Genomic DNA, 17,708 nt, shown 5'->3' with positions numbered 1-17,708 from the left:
TCAACTTGTTTCCAGCTTTCAATGAGAAGTTTGACATTTTGGGAAATATGCTAAATTCACTTTCTTGCCCAAAAATAGAAGTTTATTCTCTTGTCTACAGTAAATTTGTAGCTACACCCAGCAGCAGTTAGCTTAGCTCATCATAAAGACTGAAAAAAAAGGGGAACAATTAGGCTTGGCTCTGTCCAAAGCTAACAAAATCTGAAAACAAGCACCTCTAAAGCTAACCAGTCAAAATCTTGTTTGTTTAATTTTTTTTTTTTTTCAACAATTCAAAACACGTATCATCGTCTTACCAAACTTTCAGCACGAGCTACACTGAAAATCCAAATTAATACATTTTCTGTTTATTGCTAATTAGAAGTTTCAGATAGCAATTCCAAATGCAAATGTAAGCAATTTCAGTTGCCTGGAGGCATCAGAAGACCCCCGCTCTCTGCAGAAACATGGATGTGCGGTTGTATAGCTGCAGGAAAACATTCACCCCAAAACAGCCTCTGGTTAGGTTGTAATATGATATGATGCCAAATCCTCTCATTTTCACCAGAACAGCTTTTCTAAGAAAAATCCGTGGCTTGCAGAACAGGGCACACGCTGTACATTTGGTGATGAATTTGTTCTTTGCACAGTGTTTCATCTGTTTCATTTCCTCCTGCCTGTCAGAGTTGTGCTCACTGAGCTGTACGGTGGTTTTGTACATCAGTCATTCTGAACTACCTTCATGTTATGTGTGAATGCTGGGAGTTTCACATTCACCCTATCAGCCTCTTCATTACCCCCGCAGGTTTTTTCAACCACGTTAGCTCCGGCTAGTTCCTGTTTATGTTGAGTTTCCTCCCTAAAACAGCTCACATTCCTTAGAACACCACAAACCCCATAATTTCCTGTCATCATAATACACCATTCATTATGCAAATAAACTGTGTGAAAGATTCTAGCCTGCAAATAGACTGAGTATGAAAACAAAGGTGGAGAAATGATCAGACTTTTTTTTTTTCATTGCAGGTGCAGGATGCAGCAGGCGTCATCTTTCAATTCCCTTTCTGAAAGTACGGCACGCCTAACACCTGTTGCACGGAGCGATCACTCAACTGACACCTAATCACAGTTGTGTAATCACAGCTAATTCACTGCCGTTAGTAATCACTAGCCAAGATGCAGCACCAGCGTGTTTCGATCCACCCTCCCACCAGGCTTGTCCGCTCCTGTGTTTCACCCCGACTGATTTAATTCCACGGCTTGATTTATAGCTCTTCAGGTCCGACACTCTCCCTCCCCAGCTACCTCCCCCTCATATGTCTCCCTCTCTGCCGCTGCATCTCATCTCTGCATTCAAGTTCTGTCTTTAAAGGTGAGGAGAGTGGAGCGCATTGACAGATGAGGTCTGTGCCCTTTCAGCGGAGTTAAAGAAGTGATGGGAGAACAGGAGGGACGGGGAAAGAGTCATTTCTAATTTGGGGAAAGTTTACTTTTTTGCAGTTTTGAAATAGTTGAAAAGACCCTGTTTGCATACAGAGATCCACGTCATGTCGGAGTTTTAGGATCACTGTCATCCAAGTTAGTCAAGCCAAAACTGATTCCAGCTCTGCCTCCGCTGTGTGTCCTTAAATTCTTTTTTATGGTGTTTAAATCTGTTATAAACACACTCCTAATAAACAAATAGTTCATAAGATATAGTATAGTTAAGATATTTAATCCATTATTGTCGCTATTGCCGATGAGCCAAAGGAGTGAGGACTTCACAGTTTAGATGAATGGCTCCAAACTGGCAAATGCAGCCTGGCAGGGAGAGTGTGAAAGGATGATACAGGTAATTAGGAGTGTAGTACAGGAGCTCTGGAGGAATAGATGGGATTAGCTGGTAAAAAAAAAAAATGAGATAGGGAGGGCAGACAGAGGCAGAAAGCGCACTGGACCGTACACCCCGATGATGGCGAACATCCAGCACACGTGTCTGCTCTCGTCTGCTCTCTGTAATTATTTTCTTATTTGCTTGATTTTCCTCTTTTATAGATCGATTTTTGCTTCCCTCCTGCTCACTCTGTCCCTCTGTTCTTGCTTGATAGTTTATTCCTTCCTTCCCCTCCTCCTCCTCCTCCCTGATTTGCTGCTGTTGGTCTTTTGGCATAAAGCAGCAGCCCTTCACAACAGATCCAATTATGGCTGGCTTTCCTGATAAGTGCAACACTGCTGCAGGTTGAGGTGGCTGGAAGTAATGCTAAATATCAAGGGTGGCTACTCCAGAAGCCTGGAGTAATTGCACTGCGGCAGCGGAGGAGAGAAAGGAGGAGTAGAGATGCAGAGGCTTGTTTTTTTTGTGAATCTCTTCTGCTTGATTTTACCACAATTCTGTAGGCGCTTTGAATCCTTGAAATCCTTTATTTTTTCTAAAGCACTATACCTTTCAAGTCAAGCACCACTTCACTTGTTGGGTACCTGAGATCACAGGGGCCATGGGTTACTTTGAGGTACCTGGTGATCAAATGAGGCAGCATTTGATTAAATGGACTTCAGACTAATTGTTTTATTGATTTGTTCTTTGGTGACAGATTTGTTTGAGTGGGCACTGTACATATGATGTCCGATGCTGACAGCTGCCTCATTTGCATTCCCTGAATCAGATGTTGGTCTGGATGAGCAAGTGCACACAAAGCAAGCTTGTCCAACATTCAAAATAGGAACAGTTAATCAGCAACATGCCGCTCAGGCCAAGTCAGCCACACTGAAAACACTGAAGTGACTTTTCTGCCCACGGCTCAACTACAGCTGCTCAGACTTTCAGATGTGCAGACAGGCAGTCAGTCACGGCTTACAAGTCAAATCCCACTGCTCTGACACCAAAACACGGCAGGAGTGAAGACAGCGAGAAAAGCTGCAGAGAAGTAATCAAGCAGCCCCGACATTCAAGTCTGACTTCTTGCTTCTCGCAAGGCTGGGGGGGGGGAGGGGTGGGGGGGGGGGGTGAATTCTCATCAATGCACAGGTGTTCATTGGTAATTAGCTTTGCTGCCATGGGTCCGGTGTAATTTGATGGACACCTCATCAGGCCCGGCGCCGCAAAAGATGCATCAGGGTTGAAGCCACAGGTTCAAATTAAGCCTCTGCGTAACTTTGCATGTCCACAGACCTCTGTTTACCATCATTGTCCCCACCAGTCAAAGCAGGACAAAGACCCTGCCACTCCTTCGATCTAATTTTAGGAGTGGGCGTTCCTCCATCCTCCTCTCCTCTGCTCCATGATGCTCCTCCTTCCTGTAAACCACTGTTGATCCCATTTGTGATGGAATCAGATCACCATGAGGCAGGTTTGCACAGTGTGTGTCATCAATGCTGTTGCAGCTAAGCACCTGTGGATCATGTTATGGTACTTATGCCTATAGGGTACGTGTAACTTATTAATGAAGCTAATGTATTCTCTCATTCATTCCTCCACACAGTCATTTGTTTTTTATGAGCTGTGCAGACAAACTAACCAACAATGAGCTGTTGCTTCCGACCTGCTCTGTAAATGAGCCCAACATTAACACTGCTCAGCTGGTAGATAGCTTGTTGCTGGAGGATGCAACCTATGTCTTTTTCAAGTCTGAGCTGTGAGTAGTTATTCCACCACAAAGTACAGAGCTCATCCAAGACACTATGCATAATGAGTCACCATGAAATTATCAGGCAGCTGTGGCTGATGGTGCAAACAGGCAAGTCCATTCCTGATCTGACCTACTGATTGCAGTACAACAGTACACTGATGTACAGCAGTATTTCAAGTGGTTCATTTCTTACACGGAACATTAAGCAGGCAAAGATTTCCTCCAAAAAAAAAAAAACCCAAAACGATCATATCTGAGATCCGTCATGCGTAAAAATGTCTAGATGAAATCAAGCTGCCTCTGCTTTGATCCAACATGCGAGCTCAGACAGACAGAGCTTACCTTTAGAGTTTGAAGGGCCCCATGCTCCGAGGAGAGGCGACAGTGATCACAGTTGCTGGAGTGAGCGCTGGATGAAAAGCGTTACATCACCAGCATCGCCGAACTCATAACGCCTGTTGGGGTTACGGAGTGGGAATGCCTGCTCCTGCGGTGAGAGGCGGCAATGATCGAAACCCACAAGAAGTCATCAAGAGGAGGCACACTCGGTTCCTTCCCCGGAGTTGATGCCGGCGCTCTCCTGAATGGGCTATGCGGGTATTTTACGGCACATTAACCCTACAACGCTTCCGAGTCCTCTCTCTTGGCGCACTCGGAGGCGAGTTATGGATGTGGTGGTGTGCGTCGGGTCTGCAGGGGCGGCTGAGCTCAGTCATCTGGTCGCAGCTGGACCGCCTGCCAGCCTCCTGTTCGTGTTCCAGCTGTGCGCCTCACAATCACAACTGCAGAGCCACAGTCCCGCCTATTGGTAGCATCACAGCAGCACCACAGTCAGGCCACATGCTTGTTGTGTACGAGCGGAGGCGCACCATTAGGCACCACAACAATCCGTCACTTCGTGGGCTGCTTGGGATACCAGCGCGTCCTGTCAGGCTCAGTGCTCCCCCGAGAGTCTCACACAGGTCAGCCCCTCACAAACTCCTTAAACTTAGTTTTCACCTGCTTTTGATACAGAGGCTTTATGCATTTTTTTAATGCAAGAAACAAGAACCACAATGCTGTGGTGGTGTGGGAAATTTTATACACACACACATATATATATATATATATATATATATATATATATATATATATTACTCTCTATTCTAACAGTTTCTCTACTTGTTAGAAGTATATAATCTCGTGTATATATATATATATATATATATATATATATATATATATATATATATACACACATAAAGTGTATACTTCTCTACTTGTTAGAAGTATATAATGTGTGTGTGTGTGTGTGTGTGTGTGTGTATATATACAACATTATATACTTTTAACAAGTAGAGAAATTAGTATTTCCTAATTAATAGTTTCTAATTATATAGGCTATGTCATCAAATGTCAGTAAATGGCAAGTGCTTCAAAATAAAGGCAAGTCGTCATTAATAATTTCTGTCAAAACTGAAATCTAGATTTAAAATGTTGTGTCTTTTTGTGTCTCAAAACTATTGCCAAATGTCACAGTATAAACTTATGTAAACACGAAAGGACAAAATGTTGCTGCTGATGATTATTCAGTAGAGTCACTTCAACTTCTTTAAAAAGTGCTGTGGTTTGCAGTGGTAGTGGGGGCGTGATATTTTTTCTGTTTAAAAAAAATCCCCACTGAGTCACATCTGCAGTATTTAGTCGTGCCTTTGCTCACATTGAAAACTGTCACATTTCCGACAGCATTTGAAGGCGGCATCGCACAAGTCCTGCCCTACCAGGAAGACTAAGAGGACCCGGGGACACGGTAGGTGGTGTTTATTTATTCGCTGTGTGTGAAAGTTGTGTTTCATGTGTCAAATAGAAGCGGGAGTCTTGTGAAGTTTAACTTGAACTATCTGGAGTGTGTAAACACGCAAGCTGTTGAGTGATCTGTCTGTGGGTTTACCGCTGTCAAAGTACAGCCCACTCCCAACATCTGTGATGATAGTGTTGTACCCCACGCTACACACTTGGTCACTTCAGGTGACAGGTATACTTAGACTCAGAGTAAACACCTAAAATAACTTGCAAATGTTAGGCTACTGTTGGCTACAGATGTGTAAATCTAAAAATCTGTTGCAGAATATCAAAATATTCTAATTGAATTTGAAAGTATTGGTCACAACAGATTCGTTGTTAAATGATGTGGACACGTTGTAAGTCTGTTAAAGGACTATAACTGATTTTCAGTACCTGAGACATTTTCCTCACGAGAATGTTGGCACATTTGGAAAGTGGTGTCCATCTACTTGTAAGAAATTATACACACATACTTGTATAAGGAGTTCAGTTGGCAGGACTTCATTGAGCTGATTCATTGATTAGTTCATTCTTCATGTTTTGAAACTTCCAAACACACCTGATTGTGCAATCCTTTCTCAACAGCAGCCTGGTCATTCCGTGGGACCTTCCCCTTTAGAATCACTCTAGTGCAAGAGCAGAGTTGAAGAGAAGAAGAAAGGAGGAGCTCCTTTCATCCCATACAGCAATTACAACATCTTTTTACCAGAATGGACAGCCAGGAGGCGGGGGATTTACTGGAGGAGTGCCTCAGAGCAGCAGAAGCCACAGCATCTCAACAGCCCATCCAGCCCACCGAGGCAGAGATGCTGAACCACTGCAGCTGCAGAGGTCAGACACAAGATGGTGCTGTTTGGTCAGTTTCCGTTTAGGGCAAGAGAGAAAGTCAGATTGGGATTTGTGAGGATCAGATATTTTGTGGTGGAATTGTGCTCAGATTTGCATCAAGAATTAGGGACAAAGGTTTTCTTTTGTCTGGGCTTAGGACCTAAAGGTATGTTATGTCCATTATTCTCTGCACTGCCGCGCTGTTTTGTTGGACTAAAGTTCCTCTTACCTACTCATACTTCCTGTAGACTCACTGTGTGCTGAACTGGCCTCTCTTCTGGAGGAGGCAATGGAGATGAAGTGGCCCTTCGTGCCTGAGAAGTGGCAGTACAAGCTGTCAGTCAGTGCCAGTGACAAAACCAACCTCAGTGACCTCATCAGCAAGCACCTACCTCAGCTACTGGTAATAATCACAGAGCTAAGTGACCGGTGTTTTTTCCTTGTTGTGTGTCTTATTTGTTTACTAGATATGTTTATTTTCTTTCCAGGCTGTTTTAAAGACTTCCATCGTGGCTCAGGATGCACACACAGCACTGGCAGTGGTCTTCTTAGTGGACCGTTTCCTCTACTGGACAGACGAGTCCAGCCGGCTGCTAAAGATCACCAAGCTGCTCCACAGATGCCACCCTGACACTCCTGTGGCCCCCCAGCTGGTCGTACGACAGGCCAGGGTCTACCTCAACTCTGGTACAGTGTGACGGAGGGGTTGAGTGAAACATACTGTATTTCTAGTTCTAGTTTTCTGCTGAGCCACCGGCACTGAATAAATGTAAATGGATGAGTAACATGTTATACGTCAACATAATCATCATTTTGGATCATCATAGTGATTGATCCCAACTCATAACATGGAAAATGAATGTGGAAAGGCCTTGATTACGTTGTCATTATTACTAATTTTCATGATGGAGCTATTTGGTGTATGGGTTATGCAGAGCTGACTAAACATGAACATAATCATCATCTTCCTTTCAGGCAAACTGCAGAAGGCAGAGTATATCCTGAGCAGCCTGATCAATAATAGTGGGGCCACAGGTAAGGTCTTGCTATGTTATTTTATGATGATGGATTACTCTGTATACGACAAGCTAAATAAATAGCAAATATTCATTTCTAATATACAGGTTGTTGGGTGTACCACTCTGAAAGTGACAGGGCTCTTGTGCAGGCTGTTAGTGTTCAAGTGCGTGGAATGATTTTGCAAAAGCTAGGTAAGATAGTTGTTTTCTAAATGAAAGAAAACCGACACTGATAGCTATGGCTACTTTCTTCACTATCTTTTTGCTCTGTTTCAGGTCTGTGGTTAGAAGCTGCAGAGCTTATCTGGGCTTCTCTGGTCGGCTACTTCTCACTTCCTCAACCTGATAAAAAGGTAGTTTAGGCACTTTATGAGTTTGTGAACATGCATAACCCAGTTTACACACCCTTGTAAACATTTCCTCTGCATGTCTCTTTATTTTATAGGGCATTGGAACTTCTCTTGGCATACTGGCTAACATATTGGTGTCTATGAATGATGAGGACTTCCACGCTTTTAGTACTAATCCAGATATTGAAATGGTAAGTCATACTGACATAATGTGAAATGATATATTATTGGCTGTGTATAATTTGTAGGTCTATCTGTGTTTTTTTTTCTTTGCAGCAGTCCATACTTGGGGACGGGAGTCATCGTCTTCTCTCAGCAGCCCAGGCAGCAAAGATGGCAGTGGTGTACAGCCAGTACACTTCACTCTATGTGTTGACCAATGTGGTAAGTCATGTAATAACTGACTCTTGCCTGCAATTGTCGTAAATGAATGAAGTCATAGTTTCACAACAGAGATAAGTGAGATCGCTAATGATAGAAGAAATCCAATAGAAATTTCTACTGACAGACTTTTTCTTTTTTTTTAGGCAACTCAGGGGACCTGCTTGTTATCATACAGTTTTTTAGTGGAGTGCCCTGACTCTCAAAGACAGTCCTTCCTCCTGGAGGCCAGAGAGGCATTTGCAATCGGCTTGCTCACCAAAGCAGAGGGTGAGCAAGTCTCTAGCAAGCAGGAGCTTCACACCTTCCTCAAGGCTGCCTATTCCCTTACTGTCACTCACAAATGGCTTGGCACTCCTCAAGAGGTTGTGACGCAGGCAACACAGGCTTGCCAAAAAGCTTTAGCCAACTTCTATGATTACTGTCACGCAGATAACCAAGACAGAGACAGCCTCTGTGCTGAGATCATGTATCTTGTTGCCGAAGTCAAGCGTCTGTTGCAAGTGGAGCCTTTCCTTAATTCAGACAAGAGGTCTTTCATGCCTGACAGCTACAGAGACATCAAAGACACATCAGTAAATTTTACTCCGGAAGCTTTCTTTAAGGTGATGCAGAGATTCCAGAAGTATCATGCATCACTGTGCGAGACCACCAACTCAAGCTGTAAGGGTGCTAGAGACGAAATAGATGGGGCAAGGCTGTGTATAACTGCACTGGGGACAACCATTGGGACACTCAACACAGAGTGTTGCACTGAGGCCTGCAAAGTATTAAAAGGTATACCCAAAGGAGAGGAGTCACATCAGAGAGGTTCAAATTCATCATCTCTGCATCCACCACAAAAGCCTGACCCCTCTGCCACTCTAGGAAGCACAGATGACCTTGGCTCATCATGGCATAACTTCCCCTTGAGCAGTTCTGGATGTTCTTGGCCCAGTAGCAGTGGCTACACAGGAAGTAGTGCGATTGAAGGTGGAGCAAATGCAAGGAATCAGAGCTGTATGACCACTGAGGTTGATGATGAAAAGTCAGACAGTATGTTTCAATTCACAGATAAAAACAAGAAGCTAGATTTGCATGGTTGTAACTCAGCTGTCAGTTCCCATACAGTCCCAAGATCCACAATACCTGCCACTTTCTCCTCCAATGTGAGTAGTGATTCAGAAAAGTTTGAACTGATACAAGCTGGAATAGAGACACTTGGCACTGAGGAGGCTTGGATGACTGATACTGCTGGTGTGGCACAGAAACTGTCAGTAACTGAAGGACCACCACAATCCTTATCCCAGCTAACTCTCAGAACAACCTCCAGCTCCCTTAGTGACAGTTTCGGTTCCCAGTCATCATGGGAGAAAATCTCAGCTGACCTTAACTCCCCCACAAACAGAAAACCTCAGTCAAAAGCAGGAACAAGCCAAAGCACAAAGTCCAATCGGAGCTTCTTCCACATGGAAACACTTAGTTCTGAAACCAGTGATTCCGCTCATGATCTCACAGACAAAAAACACACATCTGGATGGGAATTCATCACCTCTTCCAAGCCACAACCCCATGAGAGCCTTAATGTTTGCCCAAATATGGACACTGAGATTGATTCTGTATCTACAAAACCTGCTATCAAGAGCTCTTTAGCAATCCCACACCCTAACATATCCCAATGTGCCCCCACTGAAACTTCCACAGAGAGTTCCTTTGAGATGCTGGAGGAGAATCAAAGTGAACACGAACGAAATGAATTCTCTTCTACAGAAAAAGTGAATGTCCCTCAGAGGAAGAATCCCTTGTGCTACAGCTGCCTGAAGCACAGCATTGTATGTAGTGTTGTCCCTAAGCAGCAGTATTTGTTGTCGCAGAGGGATTACCAAGCCCTATTGGCTGGAATTTGCCATGAATGTCTGCTTAAGAGGTTGCACAGTGACAAGATACAATTCAAACTCAAGGAACACAGAACTGCCTACAGTAAGTATGAAGTCCCATTCATGTTGAAATTTGTCTTCACTATACATTTTTTTAGGGCACAACAGCATGGCTGAAGGGCTGCCAATGTTGGTTAGTCTGGCTAAAATATCTCAACAATTATCAGGTGCATTGCTAAGAAAATTTTTTTTTACAGATAATTATGGTCCCCAAAGGATGAAGCCTTTGACTTTGGTGATCTCCTGATATTTCCTCTAGTGCCACCATAAGGTTTTTTCATTTTTGGGTTTTAGTTACGGTAAATGTCTTGACAACTATCAGATGGATTGCCATTAAATTTGGTACAGACATTCATGGTGCCAAGAGGATGGAGTGCAATGCCTGGTTATTATGATTCCCTTGCTTTCCATTCATTTGATCAAAATAAAATATCTCAACGTAAAAGTTGATGGACTGGAACAGAGTTTTGAACAGATGTTCACGATTAGCAAAGGATGAATCTTCAGCACCACCATGTTGAACTATTGGATGTTGGATGGACTGACATAATTTGCTAAAGTCATTCATGTCCCCCTCAGGATGAATTGTAATAACTTTGGTGGTCCCCAAAAAATCAACTTTTCCAATACTTGGGTTTATGACTAAACACCTGCAAAACTAATGACATGAGTACTTTGTGTTAGCATTTTAGCATTGTCATTTTGAGGATGTTAGCATGCTGATGTTAGCATTCAGCTCAAAGCACTGCTTGGATAAGTGTATTCTCACAGCCACTACCAATATTTTCTTGACTGAGCAGATAGGCCTTTGCATCAAGACGAGCACAAATTGAGTCAGTAGGCTAGGAGCGCTTCTAGAAACCCAGCTGTGTCTTCAGGAGTGCATAAACTGATTGTAACTGTCTGATAATCTCTGAAGGTGCTCTTCATTTAAAGTTCTCCAAAGCAAAAGGACTGTGGACAGCAAGGGAGACCTGTGTTTACATCGGAGAGTCAATGGGGATACAGGGCAGTCAAAGAGCAGCAATATGGGTACAGTTTTTACACCAGGAGGAAAGGTTAAGCAGGTACGCAGCTAAACATTGTAGGCACAACTTTAATAGGATGACTTTAAGTCTCATTTTGTCTGCGTATTTATGTCCTTAGTTATGTAGGGAAGGATTACTTGAAGCCGAAGCAGATCCAGTTTCACCTGAAAGATGTGGAGAGACAGATGACAGCCCAGTACTATGTGACTGAATTCAATAAGAGTCTCTACGACAAAGATGTCATGGCTCAGATCTTCTTCATTCCATCAGAAGCGCTGTTGGTGAGGCCAGATAATGGAGGCAAAGTGAACAAAAAGCACACGCAAACATAAAACAGCTGCATATAGTTTACTTCATTTAGTAGAGGTAGAAACAGCAGGTGTTGCATTAAATTAAAATGACCTTATTCATGAGTGTTTCTTTAATAGAACCCCTTACACATAGACTTAAATAACTTTTGAGACAGTAGAGTGCAGAGGCCTTGAAGCATTTTTGGTTGAAATTCTAATGTAATACGCCAGCACACCCTCCAGTTGTCAGTTTATAGTTAGAAATACCCTCTTGTGACAAGAGTAGAGCCAATATTTTGTTGGTTGTTAATCGACAAGGTACTATGAGCTGTTAAAAAGGGAAAATGGAGAATTACAATACAAATAATAGCATAGTGGTGAGTATTTCCACAGTTGGGTCGGCTCTTCTGTGAATGAATTAGACCAAATAAAAGAATGTGCCCTAGACAGAGTGCAAACCACACAATATATTTCATTAATTTACCATTTTAGCATGCATACAAATTCTGAATATAAACCCCGTATAATAAGACTGCAGCACAGTATTTAAGAATTCTGAGTGCAAATTTACCTTTTTCTAACATTTAATCACTTCCAGAGACTACATAAACACTCATTTACTCTCTCTAGTAGCACAAACATGCATGACTGTAATTTTGGTGGAATCTTAATGAACTGTGTACAAGTCAAAATGGACTCCAACCTTATCTTATTTCCTCTTGTGAATAGATCTTGAGTGGAAATGAGATCGTGGGCTGTGTAACAGTGGAGCCCTATATGCTCGGGGAGTTTGTCAAACTGACCAACAACGCTGGAAAGAAGGACAAGCGTTACCAGGCTACAGAATACGGCCTGGCCTTTGGACACTTCACCTACCTGTTCTCTGACTACCAGGAAGTTGTCGTGGACCTTCAAGGTGTGTGTGTGTTTCTCTAAAGCCACCAATGTGTGTGATGATTTTCCACAGCTTGTATACTCTTATCATATAAAATGGTGCTATCATGCCCCTTACTTTTTTTTAACAGGATGGGTGACAGCCAATGGCAAAGGGTTGACCTATCTCACTGACCCCCAGATCCACTCAATCAAGACCCCTAAAGGCCCCTCCAACTTTGCTGCGAGAGGCCTCAGATACTTCCTGGAGGACCAACATGGACCAGAGTGCAATAGCATTTGCCAGCTGCTCAAACTACCTCCGGTGGTCCGACAGCCTCATGTTGTTCCCAGGGAAACTTTGAAAAGTTGCTGATATTCAGTGTTTGTATGAGTGTTTGTATTCCTAATTAATTGGAAAATTAACAGTTTTATCTTATAAAATACTGTAAGAGTAACGTGCCCTTGATGCAAGCTTCTGAAATTCATAGGTTTACATAACTTAACCTCAATGAAGCCAATTATAATCAATGTATTGTAGTTTCAATTTGTTTATTTTAGGTATTTTCAACTGATCCTGGTAACAGTAGACACACTACATACACACTATCACCATGAGATAATGTATAATATGAGTTGGTGCAATACACATAAAATTGAAATCTGAATTGAATCAGGGGCTTATACATAGCTACCTTTTATGAACATAGCAGTTTTAATTTTGTTTCAATCACCACAGAGGTGAGTGTTGTGAGTTTTACATTTTACATCTGCAATGAAATTAAGCACTTCTGTCACCCGGATCCATTTTTCTGCAGCAGTGAAAGAATACAAAATTTATAAAAAGGGCATTTGGTGGGGGAATTGCACACATATAGATTAACTAAGTTCTATTTGTGGCACTGCACTCAGTATTTAAACTTAAAGCGTGGAAGTTAGTTAAATTATGTGTTGATTTTTGGGAGAGCAGTTATAGACATGGGATTATTTGCCTCACATGTCACGGTTGTTGGTGGTTAAAAATGCAACATTTTGTGATATAGCAACCAAATAAGTTGTATTACTGTTTGACAGTTTATTGTTTGTCATAGGTTGGCACTCCACATTTTCCATAAAGAGTTCTCTTTACCGACATGGAGCACACTATTTAATCTCTCATCCAAAATGCACTAATGCAACCAAAACACTTCTTAAACTTCATAAACGTAACACCGTCCTGGGATGGCTGGGAGAGAACAGTGAGAACCAAAATGAGAACAAAAACGACTGCAATAAAATACTTGTATTGTTTTGTTTTGAAAAGTGTATTTAATCTTTCACTGTCTCTCTTCTATGTGACTGGATTGCTGTCGGACTGGACTGACAGCGGGTATCAGCTGACCCTGTGTAAGCTGGTCTCTGATGAAAACTTTTCCATCATCAGCACTGAGTAGATCTATCCTTTCACCGCCTTTATTGACTCCCTTGTGTTAGGTATTCAGCTTTAATGCTGATGGTTTTCCCTCCTGTGGGTCAGGAGGTAGCGCAGTTGGTCCACCAATTTGGAAGATCTGTGGTTCCATTCCTGGCTCTTCCGCAGTGTCAAAGTGTCCATGGGCAAGATACTGAACCCCAAATTGCCCCTGATGTAACATCGGAGTGTTAATGCGTGAATGTGGCTTGTAGCCTAAGAGGTTCCTCTGGGTGGTCAATAAGACTAGAAAAGTGCTGTGTAAGCGCAGTCCATTTACCATTCAATTTAATTACCCCTTGATTTTTTAACTGCAGGTGCAACATCACCTTGTAGACACAACATCTGTAATTACTTGCAAAATGCATGTAAACAGGTTAAAAATGAATAAGATATGAATATTTACAGTATTCTCTTTTTAAACATAATGGGGTTGTGATTTGGTGAAAGTAAGTATAAAGATGTGGAGACACTGTAAATTGTATGAGCTCAACTTTTATTATTAATATGTCAAATGCAATATTACAAACTCAAAAAACAAAAGTGTTGAAATGTAAAATACTGACACCGAAACAAGGAACCATGTTAATATACAGTGTAAATCTGTAATGCTATAATGTGTACAAGAACTCAACAGAATAAACCAATGAAGCAAGAACATACCTGTGACATACAGGTGCTCTAGTCTAATGACTGCAGTCACGCATCTCCACATCATATGACAGTGATGTCATACATGGGGCCATTAACTCGTGATTATCTGCCCAATCCAACCACAATCCAGTTCGGGGTTTATAGCTTCCTGCACTTGTGAACACAAACAGCATTCTTTACCCCTGGCCCACTGACACAGGCCCAGGCCTCACAGTCACTGTTTACAAGCACCTTATGAAAAGGGACTTTCTCTACACTTATGTACCTGAAAGGTAGTGTATCTTTGCAGGCTGTGAAATGTGCTATAGTGTGTGCTTTAGGTCAGTATGTAAGTTTGGTTGTGAAATTTGTGTCAATACAATGTTTTTCAATTATATATACACAAACTTCTGAACAGTCGCCCCCTCCATGACAAACATTAACCAGCTTAGAACACAGAAAGTACAGCAGGTGTTTTTTTTACTTGAGAGGACATGTTGGCTTTTATGGCCTTTTATCATGTCATGAGGCCTTTCACTCAGATGCATAAGGACCTGACTTTCATGACGCCCACAGGGTTATAAATAAAACCTGGAGGCTGGACTTTCTCCTGGAGCCTCAGCGTCAGTGTTTATAAGGAAGTGGCTCCTCTCACAAGCACCAGAGTGTTTTTGGCTGCCTGTGAGCAGGAGCGTGGAAACCAAAAACATGAAACTCTTTGCAGTATTCGCGTGCTTACTGGTGGGCTGCCTGGCAGGGAAGCCTCACCCATGCTGTAAGTAAAATACCAGACACAAGAGATATGGACGAAAATGATTGTAATTCTGGCTGATTTCTCAGCTCTTGTTTCTTACGTTGTTTATGCAATACTCATGAATAATTTGTGTAATGGAAAACATCCAGTGCTGACTTACAGGCTTGTTTAATGTTAGTTTACTGTGTAAAATGTGTGTACTCTTGTTAATTATTGCAATGTTATAATTTCACACATCTCCTTTACACAGCAAGTCCTCCTCTAATGAGCGGGGCCCTCACTGTGGTGAGTGTTTGTGTTTTGTGAGCACATTAAGCCAGGACCTGAGCATAATGACTAAGCACAATTACGATATGTAAACTCACTCATGTCATCTTTCACCAGAGCTCACAGAATGAGAAGGTGTGGGCCTATGCCCAGTACCTGTATGATGCACTGGGACAACGGCTGAGGTTGAAGGAGATTGGCACTTATGAGAATAAGACCTTCACCTATGACGTTCTGCTGCTCTACAGAGAGGTGACCAATGCAATAACGTGACCATCCCAAATATTTATTTTAGGGAGCAGTGAAAAGTACAAGGAAAATTGTTTTATTGAAGTCAAAGCACACAGATCCACATCAGACTTTAAACTTCATTTCTAATATTTGAAAACTTAAGAGCACAGATACAAATTAAGACTAAGGAATCATCAGCTTTTATTTCAAAGGACAGTAATAAGATTTGCAACAAAACAAGTTCATGCGCAGAGGTTCAGTTAGTCGTGTTTATTGCTGAGGGAATTTAATTTGCCTCCAATATTGCAAATTTTATGTGAACTTTGTAAGTACTTTACACAAGGAGCGGTGCTTTGGTTGACACAAGAACAAAACCATAATCTTTTATGGGAGATAAAGTTCACAATAGACAAAATATATGAGCTAAATCCAGGTGTGAGTAGATCTGTGAATGTGCAGGTTTAATTGGTCAAATTTAATATCACCTTATTTAAAGGTCCCACATTTTAGACTTTTCCAATGTTTTATTTTAAGTGTTGATATCCATAAGAAGATATATTTTTGGTTTAAAGAACCTAAAACTCTCAGTTTTACTCACTCTAAAAACCTCAGTGTAGTTTTACATCTCCTCTCTCAGGCTTCTGTCTGGAGCTCTAGTAACAACAGGTTAGTAAGGGTAAGAGAGGTGAGCCAATCAGAAGAGAGGGTCTGAGCCACTCTTCTAACTGGCTGACTGTTTTCTGAGTGTTGAAATAAAATATAGCAGATTTCAGGTAAACACTCAGAGAAACCAAATCCTGCAAGGTTGGATGGTGGGTCCAGGTGGGCAGGGCTTGGGGCATGGCTGAGGGAGGTGACTGCTTTGTTGTGACATCACAAAGTTACAGAAGTCCTGACGGCTGGTTTTAAGGCTCAGTTTCTGAATACAGGCTGTGTGCATTTCTCTGTGGACTGAGGCTTTGATACTTTCACAGTATTAATATCGAACTTAGACCTGCTTTATAATCAAAAAAGACATGGATCTCACATTATACAACATGGGATCTTTTATATTTTATTTAATATCAACTTTTTCTATGGTAATTGTATAGTGGTCTTTGAACACCACTCACGGCTTCTGCAATTTGTGTTTTGTCTTTTTTTTTGTCCACGGCACTCTGGAAATAAAAGTGTAAAAGTCAGGTTTAAAAAGAAAAAAAAAAGATTCAAATGAATCAAAATAACTAATAGTCACCCTCCTACAACTTTCATCCCACAGGCTACCATGTATGAGATTGTCAAACATAACCGTACATGCAAGAAAAAGCCTTTAAAGGGAGACTTCTATCCTCTGGGAATCCCAAAAACTGCATCTCTGCTGGGCCAGGCTGTTGTGGGCAGCTCATCTGGACCTGGAGAGGGACTCCTGGTCAACACCTGGACGGGAGATCAGCCCGACAAAGGAGGTGAGAGAGCGTGTAATGTCAAAGTGTATTCACTGTCTATTGGTCAGTGCCATTTTATTAACACAGTTGTTTTCATCTCTGTCCCTCCAGGAAAGTTCATGATTACATACACTGAATTCGGATGCATTCCTGTCAGCGCTGCGTTCCACACAGAGCAGTTTGGATGGATGGTGTTAAGGTAAGATTAAGATCAACTCTGTAAAAACCACTCTATATGACAGGAAAGTATAATAGTGACAGGCCAGAAACAGACTTTTGAAAATCAGAAATATTTCTGTCTGGCCAAGTGATCATTATGTCTCTGTCTTTCTGTTTTCTAGCTACTTTAACAACGTTGTTGGGATTTCGGACCCAGGTGAGCTCAACCCTCCAGACTTCTGCCCGGATACAGAGATGGAGAACAGCAAGGAGGAGCCTGCAGACTTTCTTAGCTTGTTCTTTAAAAAGCATTAAAGGCCTCATTTAACTAATCTTTCAAACCTTTTTTGAGGTATAAATCTCGCCAGCTCACTGAATCATAGGTTTGTTATATGGTATACATCACAAGTACTCCTGCTACAAACAAATTCAAAGACCAAATTTTGAAAATGTTTTAATATTTTCGACTTTTTTCTTTTTATAATCAGTTGATACAGCTTTAAAAAATAATGCCAGCAGACTTCAGCCTTCTTTCAGGTCGGGGCAAAAGTATGCAAAATAAAAAAAAAAAGCACCTGCAGTCGGTTTTCATTCACAACATCATGACAGTACCTACATCACAGCTCCTGTTTTCTAACAATGTGCTGTGTGACCACATGCAGTTTTTATCAATAAAAACATAAGAATACCAAACAAA

At 41.8% G+C, this 17,708-nt stretch overlaps 3 protein-coding genes across 15 annotated transcripts in view; 2 read left to right on the top strand and 1 right to left on the bottom strand.

Moving 5' to 3' along the window:
- The window catches only part of LOC139621497 (RAS guanyl-releasing protein 2), a 40,962-nt gene extending 36,670 nt beyond the window's left edge, over positions 1 to 4,292 (bottom strand). For 3 of the 9 annotated variants that reach the window (XR_011691006.1, XR_011691007.1, XM_071478052.1), the window contains exon 1: positions 3,927 to 4,281. The gene's annotated coding sequence lies outside the window, so the exon portion shown is untranslated. Of the gene's footprint in view, positions 1 to 3,926 lie in introns of all 9 variants that reach the window. The other 6 variants (XM_071478054.1, XM_071478053.1, XM_071478057.1 and 3 more) reach the window with 4 other exon arrangements.
- Positions 4,293 to 4,406: 114 nt separating this feature from the next.
- alpk1 (alpha-kinase 1) lies at positions 4,407 to 14,223 on the top strand. Of its 4 annotated transcripts, none has more exons than XM_071478051.1 (15): positions 4,407 to 4,546; positions 5,310 to 5,373; positions 5,997 to 6,239; positions 6,485 to 6,639; positions 6,725 to 6,923; positions 7,212 to 7,271; positions 7,361 to 7,447; positions 7,532 to 7,608; positions 7,701 to 7,796; positions 7,882 to 7,989; positions 8,133 to 9,945; positions 10,822 to 10,969; positions 11,049 to 11,211; positions 11,950 to 12,136; positions 12,246 to 14,222. In XM_071478051.1, exons 3-15 carry the CDS (start codon positions 6,119 to 6,121, stop codon positions 12,467 to 12,469), a joined length of 3,438 nt encoding a protein of 1,145 aa, XP_071334152.1. In that variant the 5' UTR covers positions 4,407 to 4,546; positions 5,310 to 5,373; positions 5,997 to 6,118; the 3' UTR covers positions 12,470 to 14,222. The 4 variants fall into 4 exon arrangements, with proteins under 4 accessions (XP_071334152.1, XP_071334151.1, XP_071334150.1 ...); XM_071478050.1 differs by having other exon boundaries at positions 5,994 to 6,239; XM_071478049.1 differs by lacking the exons at positions 4,407 to 4,546; positions 5,310 to 5,373; positions 5,997 to 6,239 and adding an exon at positions 6,246 to 6,402 and having other exon boundaries at positions 7,885 to 7,989; positions 12,246 to 14,223.
- A 573-nt stretch (positions 14,224 to 14,796) lies between these two features.
- On the top strand, positions 14,797 to 17,708 carry epdl1 (ependymin-like 1). Of its 2 annotated transcripts, XM_071478045.1 has the most exons (6): positions 14,799 to 14,951; positions 15,181 to 15,215; positions 15,315 to 15,449; positions 16,687 to 16,873; positions 16,964 to 17,051; positions 17,194 to 17,708. In XM_071478045.1, exons 1-6 carry the CDS (start codon positions 14,885 to 14,887, stop codon positions 17,324 to 17,326), a joined length of 645 nt encoding a protein of 214 aa, XP_071334146.1. In that variant the 5' UTR covers positions 14,799 to 14,884; the 3' UTR covers positions 17,327 to 17,708. The 2 variants fall into 2 exon arrangements, with proteins under 2 accessions (XP_071334145.1, XP_071334146.1); XM_071478044.1 differs by having other exon boundaries at positions 14,797 to 14,951; positions 16,687 to 17,051; positions 17,194 to 17,521.

Source organism: Trachinotus anak, unplaced genomic scaffold (assembly GCF_046630095.1).
Source record: "Trachinotus anak isolate AG129_WGS33_773 ecotype Australia unplaced genomic scaffold, CSIRO_AGI_Tana_v1 ptg000005l, whole genome shotgun sequence".
NCBI lineage: Eukaryota > Metazoa > Chordata > Actinopteri > Carangiformes > Carangidae > Trachinotus > Trachinotus anak.
This window is presented reverse-complemented; position numbering and strand designations above follow the sequence as displayed.